Here is a 13,606-nt window from a genome sequence, read left to right as displayed (position 1 = left end):
TTTACGATTGGTTTACTGTATTGTGGAAAGATGGGGTTTAAATTATTTGCCAATGATCAAATGCAAGAGAAAGAATTTTATGTAATAAATTTGAAATTGTGTCTTGATACATTTCATACTCATAACTCGAGGCTTTCTAATAGGAGGTATTCTGTGTGAAGAGCCAGCTGTTTCAAATTGTACACCAATACAAAAACATCAGTCGGACAAAACAGCCCTAGATATTTACAAAAGCAATGAAAGTTTATTTGTAAAATGTCATGCATTCGTAGTTTCCTAAACAGTTTATGTAACGATTAATGCATTAGCTAGATGTGTTAATGCACTGCAAACTCACTAAGACACGGGTGTGTTTTTAATTGTGTCTGAATTTCCTTGCATTATAATAATATAAAGATTACGCATTATACAAATATAAAGAGCCTTGCATTATTATAGTGTAAGACCATGCACTGATGTTTAAAGATATTTTGTCTCAATAAAATGTAGTTATTTCCCTTCATGTTATACAAAGACAGATTGTTGCAAAGCAATACAATTGTGAGAAACTGGCATTACATACAATATAATAAAGGCAATTAAACTACACAATTTAATGTCATTTACAGCAATAAATCGAAAGTGTTTTCTTTTTCTATTTGCAGTGGAAGTGCATGCAATTATTAGGAATATTCACTGGAACATGATGTTTAACGTGCATGAACATAAGCATCAGAAGAAAAAAAAAAAAGCCAAATTAAATACACATTTATATGAAGAAAATCATTCACAGCATTCGGTAACCTCATATACTTCAGGATCCCTCTTATATCTTTTTCACAACAATCTAATGTGACCCAAGATGCAACTGAGGTAAAACTAGATGGTGCTTTTCCATGCAAAACTCTTATGTGTGTTCTGTATGTTGCTATGTGGTTACTAGGGTGTTCTGGGTACCTATATGATATTCCAGTCTGTAGCTATGTCTCAGATTCCTCATTCGTTGTACATTGATTTTGTACCTCCATTGACATTGTGGGATTTCGTTGTCCATTTTATGCTCTGGCATTCAAAAGATTTAAATCAGGAAAGTTAGCTAAGTACTAGCAGCTACCATGGAAGTCCTGGTGGAATCTGTCAGGAAAAATAAACCTACCTAAAGGACTGTTTCCAAATAACACACTTCCCTTTGTTTTGTCAGAATGGTGTGAGTCCATTAATTGATGCAGTTTTGAAGTCCTTATGAAATGATTGGAATTCCTATATGTTCCTCTTCAGTCGGCTCCTCAGAGAACTGCGCCGTGGCCTCCTGGATGGCCAGCTGTAGTGCAGCCCCAGCTGGGAGTTTACAATACCCACTTTCTGAAATGTTCTCCACCTGTAGGTAAACTCCAGGCTTCTGCAAAGCCACTCCGTGAAGATGGGAGAAGAGCAAGGGTAGGTCTTTAGTCAAGGTGTACCTTGAAGCGAGACCTAGTGCCGCTGGGATATCAGACTCTTGAGAGTACTCAAAAGTGGCCACCATGTATTTGGAGAGGTCTCGACCCAACGCTTTGGCATGGTACAGCTCCTCTCCGATCATGGAAACAATAGCCAAAGCAGTGTTCTCTAATGGTTCCTCATCCTCAGACTGCTTCTTCTGGTTCTGAAGGAGACCTTGTGAGCAGATGACCAACACAAAGTCGCACTTACTCAATCTCCTGCAATGCCACCCCATACTGCCCTCCTCCATAATACTCAAGGCCTCCCACAAGTCCAAATGCACCTGAACAGAAAAAGAAGAATTAACAATAAATGTAATTAGGAGATAAAGAGGCAAAATAACCTTGTATAGACATTATTTTTTAATGATTTCCATTAATTAAATTTTTTAAATGTGTCAATTTTATTTATTTCTATCATTCAGGGGTGTGTCTAGAGCATTTTAAATGGGGGGGGGGCGGGGCAGTCGGGGGCACTGGCTCAAAAGAGGGTGGTGGGGGCCACCCTCTTTGAATGAAGACTCACCTCGCAGGTGTAGTTTGTACCTGCTCGGAGATTCTGCAGTCGGTACGTGTGATGTGTCTTAAAAAGAGTGAAATCCACTCTTTTTCACAAAGAGCGACAGAGACAGAGCAGAGCCAATTCATAAAAGAACAATATTTAAAAGCACACGTCCAGTATTGTGTGAGTAAAGGAAATCCGCTTGGGAGTGGAGAGATTCGTCCTCGCGCACATGGATCGCGTGCCTACACATGCCAGGATCCGCCACAGCCAGATGCAGTTAGAAATTTACTAAAAACAAGCCTATCGCAAGACATCTGGTAGGGGGGGCACCTGGGGTGGCCAGCTAAATTTCAGGGGGGGCCGGTGCCACCTGTGGCCACCACGTAGACACGCCCCTGCTATCATTAAAATTATTTTATTCACTTTTAATATTTATGGACCAAAAAAAAACAAGACTATCGAAGTGTAGTACCATAGTGTATTCCCTCTCATAAATAACAAGGAAAATCTTACATTTTAACAAAAAAATTATTAAATCAAAACTTATAAATAAATAAAAATAAAACAAACAAAAACGAAAGCTAATTAATATAGCTTAATAATGAAAATGAAAACAGAAAATATATATAAAAAAAGGTATGAATTAGCTTTTAGTTTTTTTTAGTTTTTTACAAAACAAAACAACAACAAAGAAATAATACTATAATATTTATTAATCCATCCATTCTCCAAACCCCTTAGCCTCTGTAGGGTCACAGGGATGCAGGAGCCTAAATACTATAGTAATATTAAAAATAATACTAAAATTCACTTTTTCCTTAAATATTCAAAATAATGCATGACATCACTTTTCTACAACGTGCAGCAGATACATATCTATTAATACATAAAATGTCTAGTAATTTTAAACAAATGTAATTTAGATTACATTTTATACAACTTATAACAAATATCAGTGTGTTTTGTCTGATTTAATCTTGATACACTTACTTGGGTAGCCATGTGCTTTTGCAAAAACACAGCTAGTTGTAGCACGACATTGACGTGGGCAGGACCATCATTACTTGAGTAGCAAATCAGGAGGAGAGGGGGGCGGGTGGTTCTGTCCAGCAAAACACACTGTCCTTCATCCAGTTCTTTGTCATAGTACTGTTCAATGCTCTCTGACAAATAGGAAAAAACAACCCAATTCCCCATTAGTACAAAACAACATGGACATTTTAGTAGAAAACAATGCCCCAAAAAACAGTTGCTTAACATTATTGTTGATGTCAAAGAGATACCATTATACAACTCAAACCTGGTCTCATTTTGGTCTGGACTGTTTTCTTTTTGAGTTGTTTCTTGTAGACAACAATGAAGGTGAGCACTGCGGTAGCAGCAAGCAGGATTCCCACAGACAAGAGCACCATTAGTGAAGAGCTCTCTGTGAAGTGTGGGGTCGGCGGTTCTGATTGTGAGAGAGAAAAATACTAACGCTGGGTTTTTCATTGAAGTAACGGTTTCAGTGAGTGTTGTCGCTTTAAAAGCTGCCTGGCATGTTGCTCTGCAGGTATTGTACTTGCTGAAAGCAGTGTAAGACATTTTTTCCTCCTTGTCATTGAACATGTCTTTATCGGTTTACACTACATGTGTGATTTTTTTGATTGACGGTTCAACATACCTTCGGAACTATGTTTTATGACAACAATGAATGTTTTCCTTACTGCATCCACAACATCAGCAGCAATCTGGAGGGAAGAAAAGGACAAAAACTACTCAACATGTAACAAGGTCATAAATTGCTGTTGTAAAAAACAGCTGGAATTGATATATTTAGAAAATGACAGCAAAAACTGCACAGCTACTTATTTGCGGAGCCTATTGGCAGAGTTTTCTGTTTGTCTGAATGGTTGTGACAGAATGAGAGATAAAATTACATACACTTTTGATTTCATAATAGAGTACAACAAGCAACACACACTCGTTTAAACTGAAAAATGAAGACTCACCTCGCAGGTGTAGTTTGTACCTGCTCGGAGATTCTGCAATCGGTACGTGTGATGTGTCTTATTGAGACTGAAATCCTAGGAGGACATCAACAAACATATTCTGATTTAATAATTAACAGGTAAGAATTTTTTTTTGTTTAATTATTTATTCATTTTACACTTCAGCAAATAACAATAACATCTGCATTACAGATATTGTACAAACATATATATTGTTAACAAAAACTCACTGGTTTAATGCTTGTGTAATTACGTAGGCCACCTCCGAAACATGATGAAAAATACTGATGGACTTTGAAGTTCTCAGGCGCAAGGTTAAAGGTCACATAAACGTCCCGGTTCTCCTGGTGGACTTCAACGTATCTGGGATACCAGTCTAGAATGATTGACAGAACATGACACATCTGATGACTATGTGCCATGAACAACAAAAACCCAGAAGACATGTGATAACTATGACACTCACCTTTCTTACACTCTTCAAGACCATTTTTTTCAGGACATGCTGAAAACACATAAGAAGCATTTGACAGGTTTATTAAAACTCAAGTATTTGACAACTTATTCCATAAACATGCGGTGGCAGGTTGTCAACACTGTTAATAGCTATAAAACTAATTACAGGGTTTGTTTATTCTTGTAAACTCTTACTGCGTGTGAAAAACTGTTTCCTCTTATAGAACTGGTTCCACCGCTCAGGGACGGGCAGTGCCATGACAGTCACGACATACTCGCTATCCAAAGACAGATGTGTGAAAGGATCGGAGTGATACACCTGTGGAAATATGTTACATGATCTCATGACTTCAGACTTCAGGAATTGGACATTGGGCACATGCAATTGAAAGCCATAAGGAAAAACCAGGACTCGTACTAAATAGCTAAACATTTAAAAGATGTAGAATGTAGGATGTAGGGCTGTCTGTCGATTTAATGCGTTCATTTAGTAGGATTCATTTTGGAAAAATGATTAACGCATTTAACACACCCCCAGGCCAGACCCATATTTCAGTATTCAATTTTATATAAATATATTTTAAAAAAGCCATTTATTATCATTATGCAATGCTGAATCAAAATATTTCATAATAAAGCTACTTTTTTGTAATGTCTAATCAATGCTTTTCTCATTTAACACAATAATTGCTTTATCTCAGCCAAAATATGATACATCGTCTAATTCATTAGAATAATAATTTCATCACTTGACAGCCCTAGTAAGATAAGGCCCTGTTTTTTCTAATAGTTTGGAAATGTTGAACAAGAACAATGGATGCTAAATCATTTGTAGGTTGTTTTTTTTTTTTACATACCCTCTGGGCATGTGCAGGGCTGAGCGATAGATTGGTACCCAGAAGAAAGAGCTGACATAAGACCTGAGATCCACCAAGAGCCTGAAGGGTTACTTGAAATCCACGTAAGAATGCAATACCTGTGTACATCAGTCAAATAATTAGACAAAGAGATAGACAGAACGACAGACAGATAAAATGACAGAATGATAGTTGTTTGTATTTAAATTTATTGCCATATCAGATTTATTGGCTATTACATGACAGATACAAATTGAACTGTGATGAGGTTCAGAGTGTGTAAGGAAGAAAACAGGGTCGACCTACTTAGACTTGTCCGTTTTTATTAATTACAAAGGAACAAGTAGGAACAAAGTCGTGCTGTGCGTGTTTCCATAAACAGTCACTTTTTTAGATCAAGTAGCCAACTCTGTTTCTCAGTTCAACACGGAACTGTCTCACCTCCTTTTTGGTCTTGGGTCTCAGGCATGTTGCAACTGCTGCCGTCTTACTAAGTTGGGGGGGTTACATGCCCGTGACCCAAGTGGATGCCCAGATACCAGACCTCCACATACTTCTTTGGGTTGGCCATCAGTCCAGCCACTCTCAGTGCTCTCAGGACAGCATGCAGATGCCCCATATGATGCTGCCAGTCATTAATGTAGATGATTATATCAACCAGATAGGCAGCAGCATATGCAGCATGCTGCCGGAGAATCCTTTCCAAAAAAAAAAAAAGTGTCCGGTGCCCCGAACAACCCGAAAGGAAACGCAACGAATTGGTGCAATCCAAACAGCATTGTGAAGACTGTTTTTTTCTTTTGATATAGGCAATAAGGGGCTCTGCCAATTTCCTTTAGTTAAATCCAGTTTTGAATAAAAACAAGCTGTGACACGCCGATCAAGCTATTCATCAACCCCGCAGCATTGGATATGTGTCGAATTTTGGCACCACTGCTGTGGGATTCTTCTATTACTGCCATGTCTACCATCGCCTCAAATTCAGTCTGTACTTTTTTTTGTGTTCAGGTAAACGATACGGCCAGCTGCGCACCACCATATGCACCACCAATATGGTGCTGAATGAGATTCGTTCGGCCAGACAGGGGTGAGAACACGTCTGCAAATTCAGCTTGCAACCGGGCTACATCAGTAAGCTGCGAGGGCGAGAGGTGATCTACTGCTGGCTCACTTCTGGCCCAAGATCTTCCTCCTTGCTCAATGCCATCACTAGCATCACTTATTCCGCCTCACTCCATTTTTTAAGGAGGTTGAGGTGGTAAATCTGACGTGCCCCACTCCTGTCTGTTCGAATTACCTCATAATTGAGATCTCCCATTTGCTGTGTGACCTCGAAGGGTCCTTGCCCCTTAGCGAGTAATTTAGAATTAGAAATAGGGAGCAATACAAGTACTTTATCTCCCGGTGAAAAATCACGTAGTCTGGTTCCCATAGCCAGCTCTGTTTGTCCTGGGCCTGTAAAAAATTCTCCATAGAGAGCCGCCCCAAAGTGTGGAGTTGTGTTCCCAGGTCCAGTACTGAATTTCATTTCTGCTATCCGAGGGTCCATCCTACCCAGCTTGATCTGGGGCAGTCTGCGGTGCGTCTGGAACCGGGATCAGTGTCTCCACCTCCTCACTGGACACCGATCAACAAAGTGTCCTGGATCCCCACAATGCCAACACATCGGCCCAGACCTCCCCGCCACCCTAGTGGCAAGAAGCGAGTCAAGGAATTGACTCACTCGTGCTGGCGCTGCTTCTCAGGGCTAAGGTCGGCCCGCTGAAGGATGTCTCATTTCATGTCTTCATACACCAGGAGGTTCTGGACTGGCAGGTGTTGTGAAGCCATCTGCACCTCTCCTGAAAGCAGCGGGATGAGGCACACTGTCGAGTTGGATTGGGGCCACCCACATGTCTCTGTGGTCCTCTCGAAGAGATCAATAAATGCCTCCAGATCATTCTGAGGACCCATCTTGTTTAAAGGCTCGTGAGTGGGCGGGACTAGTGTAGATGGAGTCCCTGCAGCCTGAACCTCCCAGTCTATCCAGCTCTGGAACAGTTCGTGGTCCTCCTGCTGTGCCTGGCCGAGGGCTTGGAACCGACATTCCTGATTTTCCCTCATGTCCAGTAGCGCCTGATGATGTTCTTGGTGGAGTCTCGCAAGCAAATGGATGACCTCCGCAAACGACTAACCTGACGGGGACTGCATGACAGCGGCAGCGTTTCTTCTTCCTTCCCTTGTTTCGGCACCAGTGTGATGATGTTCAGAATGTGGAAGGAGGAAAACAGGGTCGGCTTACTTATGGCGCTTTTCCACTGCATGGTATGGCACGGTATGACATGGTACGGTTCACTTTTGGGGGGTTTTCCACTGGGTACAGTACCTGGTACTTTTTTTAGTACCACCTTGGTTGAGGTTCCAAGTGAACCGTACCATTACCAAAACGTGACGTGTAAACTCTGCTGATCACGGATTGGCCGGAGAGAATCATCACTACCTGCGTCACTGAACTTGCGACACAAACACAACAGAACCGCTAGATTTAAATCAGCACAACCAGCGAAGGATCGAATGCAATTGTTTTGAACAAGCACACCTTTTTTAACAACCAAAAAGTGGCTGTTTCGTTGTCTGTTGAGGAAGTACAGACGTTCTTCTCGTTGATTGCAGAGGAAGTGACATGACATGTGGCCAAGAATGGTAACCCATACTCGGAATTTGTGCACTGCATTTAATCCATCCAAGTGCACACACACAACAGTTAGTAGTGAACACACACACACACCGTGAACACACACAGCCATTTTGCTGCAGCACCTGGGGTGCAACTGGGGGTTTGGTGCCTTGCTCAAGGGCACCTCAGTCAAGGGTATTGAGGGTGGGTATTAAAGAGAGTGCTGTTCATTCACTCCCCCCACCAACAATTACTGCCGGTACTGAGACTCAAACCCACAACCTTTGGGTTAGAAGTTTGGCTCTCTAACCATTAGACCATTTGTGCGCGTTTTGCACTAAGTTTCACCAACATCAGCCTGCTCAGGTGGGATTTGAACCCAAGCCTCCATGGCTGCCTCATCCACAATTAACATGTGTTTAGCCACTGCTCCAGCATGGCTTTTCACAATTATGTCTGCTTGATCATTTCCAAAAATGCCACTTTGCCCTGAAATCCAGCAGAAAACGATATTGTAATTAAGTTTCTGTAACTGATCTGCTTTGATTAATGTAACGACAGAATGATAGATAGAACAATAGACAGACAGAGCAATAGATAGACAGACAGACAGAATGACTGACTGACAGACAGACAAAATGATAGAAAGAACAATACAGACAGACAGACAGACAGATAGATATAGACAGAGATAGTACAACAGACACAGTCAGATAGATGAATGGATGGATGAACGGATGATGGATGGATGCGTTGTGTCTTCATTACCGTATTGGCTTGGGTTCCATGACACAGTAATAGCATCATATGTTGGTTCTTCACTGGCTTCAAACTCAATCTGAATATTGTGTGGTGCGTGAACATAATGCTGGCAGACCTCTGGGGTTTCCTGACCTAGAAAAGAGTGACAAGGCCAAGGCACACAACCTGGCCAATGAGAGAAGTTACTCACAGTAATACTAAATGTACTGTTGTTGTCTTAATGAGCTATTCATTTTTACACCTAGTGAAATCCCTTGTAGCCTATATTATATGGTTTGGGGGAAAAACACTTTGTGTAAATTACCATTATAAGTTTAAATTACATTATAAGTGTAAATTAAAGTTTTTTTTTTTTTACAAAACAACATTACTGGCAATATTGTAGATACTGTAGAGCTGATATATCTATAACCGGTGTTGGGTGTAACACATTAAAACGCAAGTTACGTAATCCGATTACTTTTTTTCCAAGTAATTAGCAAAGTAACGGATTACTTTTTAATTTACAAGAAAATATTTTCGAATAAGTAACACCAGTTTTCCCATTTATTGACAGCTCTCCTGTCCCCATGTTGAGAGAAATCGGGAGTAAGTGCAGAGGTGCATCTCACTTGCACACAAACAGATTTTGTATTCCTCAAAATGAATAAAAAAAACAGTGAAATGAAAACTCACAATATGAAACCTGCAATAATTAAATGTTAAATAATGAAATATAATTTTTTATTCCCATTTTATTAACCAACTTCTTTGCTGCTGACCTTCGATGATCCAATTCAACCATACTAATAAGCAAAATGACTTTAGATAAACATAACACATTTGTGTTTCTTTTTTTTCTTTTTTTTTAATGCTGAAGAGTGTTGAACTTTCTTTTCTTGCGTCCTATTCTTCATGCAATCCAGAATGGCACTACAGTTTAAAGGTTTGTTTGAGGTGCGTACTCTATTGTACATATGTGAATTTACATTTACTTCAGCCTGGGGTTTATTTATTTCACTTTTAGTGTGAAAGGACTTTCACATTTGCCAAAAATTGAAATTTTTACAATAAAAACAAACAAGCAAGCCCAGCCCAGCCCAGATGAGAAAAAGTAACACAAAAGTAAAGTAATGCATTACTTTCCATAAAAAGTAACTAAGTTACTTACTGTACTGTACCGCACCGCTCAGGTGGAAACGAGCCTTTAGGGAGCAACACAATATTGTAATGCATTACTTTTAAAAGTAACTTTCCCCAACACTGTCTATAACACAAATACAACAACAATTCCACAGTCATGTATCCTGAAGAAAGCATTTAAAGTTAGTACACCTTATGTAGATTGACAACGAGGTACATTGTTGAGTCTTGAAAATGTAGTCGTAGTTGAAAACAGCCAAAAACATCAGACAAAACATAAGAAAGAGAATCATAATGAGCTTGTCTTGGAAAGCAGCTGAAAAGAACAATCATACATATACAGATTATAGCTTGGCTCAAGAAAATCCAAATATAAAAGTGATTCCCAGAACTGCTGCAACTGATTATACTGCATACCAGCTTGTTTTGTTTAGTGAAATTATCGGAACAACTGGAGGTACAAATCCAACAGAGAGAGTAATGTTCCTACACCACGCAACCAGTGTATGACTGCTTCATTCATTCTTAGACAACATGTGCTGTCACAAACAATTCTAAATAAATGTACAAATACAAGTCATCCTTTTGGTATGTGTCGGCACTGATTGCTGTGAAAGAACATTTAAACATGTTTCTCCAAATGTTTTCATTTAGTGATGCAGTGGATGTAATTCTCCTAGGCACAAAATACATGCAAAGTAAATTGATGCCAGTCTTCATTCTCTTCAATTAAAAAAACAAAAACACACACGTCAGCAAGACTTCAACAACCATTTATTTCTTGTCTTAAATCTCAAAATTAAGCTTAAAAAGACAACAACTGAATCAAATTCAACATAGAGCTGTAAAAACAAAGTTCACCTCAGTGACGGTTTATCTACAACATTGTACACAGAAATGTTTTTTACTGGTTGTCTTAAATAAAGGTCTATCACTCTTGCTCAGCAATCAAATAACTCATACCGGTCATTTTTATCAACTCCTTAAACCTTGGGCATAAAGCTGGATTCAGTTGTGTCATTAGTCTAGGGGTGCAAATAATAGGACATAATAATGACTTACTTCCAAAAGGGCTGGAGGAGGGAATGCTGGGAGATATCTGTACATCGTCTGCTGAGATTCTGCAGTATTCACATCTGGGATCTCCCTGAAAATACATTGTCCACTTTAAAAAATATATATTTATAAATATAAACATATTGAAACCTTTTGAACAGGATGAAGATGTCCAAATATGTATTTTGTTGAAATATATATATCTTTTTCCATTTAGTACTGCCCTTCGGAAGCAACAGAAGATGCTTGCATGTTTCCCGGAAGACAAATTAAGTGCAATTTACTTTGATCTTCAAATTCTCTTAATGCATTGTGTTTCCTTCTGGAGCATCAGTGAATGTTTGAACCTTTTTTTAATAGTTGTGTTGGAGTCCCTCAGTTGTCAATCCTCAAGATGGATCTCAAAATCATACAGTCACTGCTGGAAAGGGTTCAAATATGCAAAAGATGCTGGAAAACTGAAGAATCTGCAGGACATGGAGGATTTCTCTGAAGAACAGTGCTTAGTTTAACTGTTCAGAACAAACAAGGGACTCATGAGCAACCATCACAAAACCAAAAAACCGTTGTGGATCATCCAGGTGACCACACACAGTATTAAGAACCAAGGGTTCCCAAACTTTTGAACAGGGTTATTTAAATAATTTCAGCTGTTTTTTTTTCTTGTGGACTAAATGTAAACATCTTTTACGTAAAATGTCTTACTCAGGACAGTACTAAATAAAAAATAACATGCATTTTGTATGATCTCTCTTATTTTGTTAAAATTTTTCACATTTCACAGATTCTGCAAGGGGTTCCCAAACTTTCACATGCCACTGTATATGTATATATATATATATATATATATATATATATATACAGTGTTGGGGGTAACGCATTACAAGTAACGCGAGTTACGCAATCAGATTACTTTTTTCAAGTAACTAGTAAAGTAACGCATTACTTTTTAATTTACAAGAGAATATCTGAGTTATTTTCAAATAAGTAATGCAAGTTACTTTTTTCCCAATTTATTGACTGACAGCTCTCCTGTCCCCATGTTGAGAGAAATCAGATAAAAAGTAACGTAACGCATTACTTTCCATAAAAAGTAACTAAGTAACGTAATTAGTTACTTTTTTATGGAGTAACGCAGTATTGTAATGCATTACTTTTAAAAGTAACTTTCCCCAACACTGTATATATATATATATATATATATGCGTATATATATATAAATTAATAATTAATATATTGACCCTGTACAATGCTTCCAACTTTTCACTTCAATTCTTATGCTGATAATATAATTAGCAATATAAAAAAATAGAGTGGACTTTGCTGCATGTCTTTGTAAGTGCTTAACCATGCAAATAATATGATTCATGCTATAATCATCAAACTAAATAAGGCTGAAAGAAACTATAAAAAAACCCTCATGCAACCTGAAAAACCAGGTACAGAAGATGGGCTTATAAATCTTCAAGAAGCATGACAGCGAAAAAATGAGCAAAAGGAAAGCTACAGACACAGATAAAGATAATGAAATTAGTTCAAATGCTTTCAATCTGTGCGAACAACTGTTAGGAGTAAAAGTAAAAATTGTGCAGTGAATAGGAAAAAAGTGTAACACGTACTATACATTATATATACACACATTTTATATTTTTACAAAATTACATTTACAAAAGTGATTTTATAAGCATATTAAAAGGCAAGTGTCTACTTTGATGTTTTAAGTAAATTTTGTGAAAATGTCAAAAAATGGGTGAAATAATGCTCCATCGTCATTCAGTGTAATAGATATATTATTGAAAAAATGAAACAGCATACTTATTCTGATATTCTAATGTATGAAAAAAAATGTAAAGGTGTATTAAACTTATGCTAAAAAAAAAAAACTAAAAATATATATAAATAATACATATTAAATGACAATTTTAAATGTTATTATCGTCTCACCATCATTTCTAAAACTTTATTTCCAGGTTTAAATTCCATTTTCATATTCACTGGATTCTCATTGGGGAATTTTGAGCCCCAACTTTTATATTTTTTCTTGGTCATTGCTTTGCAGAACAGATTTTGATACAGTAAGCTGGAAGTCAAAACATGAAGTCTTACCCGGCGGATGCACTCAAGCGTGCAGTTCTGAGGTCTGTAAGACATTTGTTCACCATGGGCACTGAGGGACAAGCAGACCACCAGAAGCAGATGCAGGATCAGCGTAGGTGGCCACATCCCGCTCCCTTCACCTGCCTGAAGAACCCTGAAAACTGTCTTCAATCCCCAGCACAGCTACGTCCTCAAGCAGATAAGCTGTCTTAAGTCTTGTGAAGAACTAAAGATCAGTTGAGTAAAAGCAGGGTGGAATGGGAGGAGGTAGGCAAAGGGTTGGAAACAACAGCAGCTGAGGGTGTGGTGGCCTGGGGGAAAATAGTAGAGCTGCAAAAGCTGTCAAAATCCATCCCCTATGCGACCAGGTATGCTTAACCTGATTTACTGTTTTGAAGCTGTATTTTTTGGCTTTAAACTCAAGTGCAAATGGAATAATGACCATAATAACTCACACCACTACATATTCCTGCAGAACTAACCAGCTAATGGCCAAAAACAACATTACGCATCTGTGTAAACAATATTGGTTTTCCCCGGACTGCGATTCCACGAAACGCACCAAGACAGATTTATAGTCTATGGTTTGACATGGCTGCACAACCTCGCATTTGATTTTCAACAATGGTGGTTTTATTCCCGGG

General features: G+C 38.6%; 1 protein-coding gene across 2 annotated transcripts; it reads right to left on the bottom strand.

Moving 5' to 3' along the window:
* Positions 1 to 38: 38 nt before the first annotated feature.
* On the bottom strand, positions 39 to 13,294 carry LOC107598648 (interleukin-17 receptor D). Of its 2 annotated transcripts, XM_016290050.1 has the most exons (13): positions 12,972 to 13,294; positions 10,872 to 10,956; positions 9,838 to 9,871; positions 8,694 to 8,852; positions 5,270 to 5,388; positions 4,608 to 4,731; positions 4,423 to 4,461; positions 4,187 to 4,332; positions 3,957 to 4,031; positions 3,629 to 3,695; positions 3,266 to 3,415; positions 2,956 to 3,128; positions 39 to 1,744 (listed from the first exon to the last, which is right to left on the bottom strand). In XM_016290050.1, exons 1-13 carry the CDS (start codon positions 13,025 to 13,027, stop codon positions 1,220 to 1,222), a joined length of 1,752 nt encoding a protein of 583 aa, XP_016145536.1. In that variant the 5' UTR covers positions 13,028 to 13,294; the 3' UTR covers positions 39 to 1,219. The 2 variants fall into 2 exon arrangements, with proteins under 2 accessions (XP_016145536.1, XP_016145529.1); XM_016290043.1 differs by lacking the exon at positions 9,838 to 9,871 and having other exon boundaries at positions 12,972 to 13,291.
* Positions 13,295 to 13,606: the final 312 nt, after the last annotated feature.

Source organism: Sinocyclocheilus grahami, unplaced genomic scaffold (genome assembly GCF_001515645.1).
Source record: "Sinocyclocheilus grahami isolate Dianchi unplaced genomic scaffold, SAMN03320097.WGS_v1.1 scaffold13.1, whole genome shotgun sequence".
In the NCBI taxonomy this organism is placed as follows: domain Eukaryota; kingdom Metazoa; phylum Chordata; class Actinopteri; order Cypriniformes; family Cyprinidae; genus Sinocyclocheilus; species Sinocyclocheilus grahami.
The sequence above is the reverse complement of the archived record's forward strand: the minus strand, read 5'-3'. Positions and strand labels throughout refer to the sequence as shown.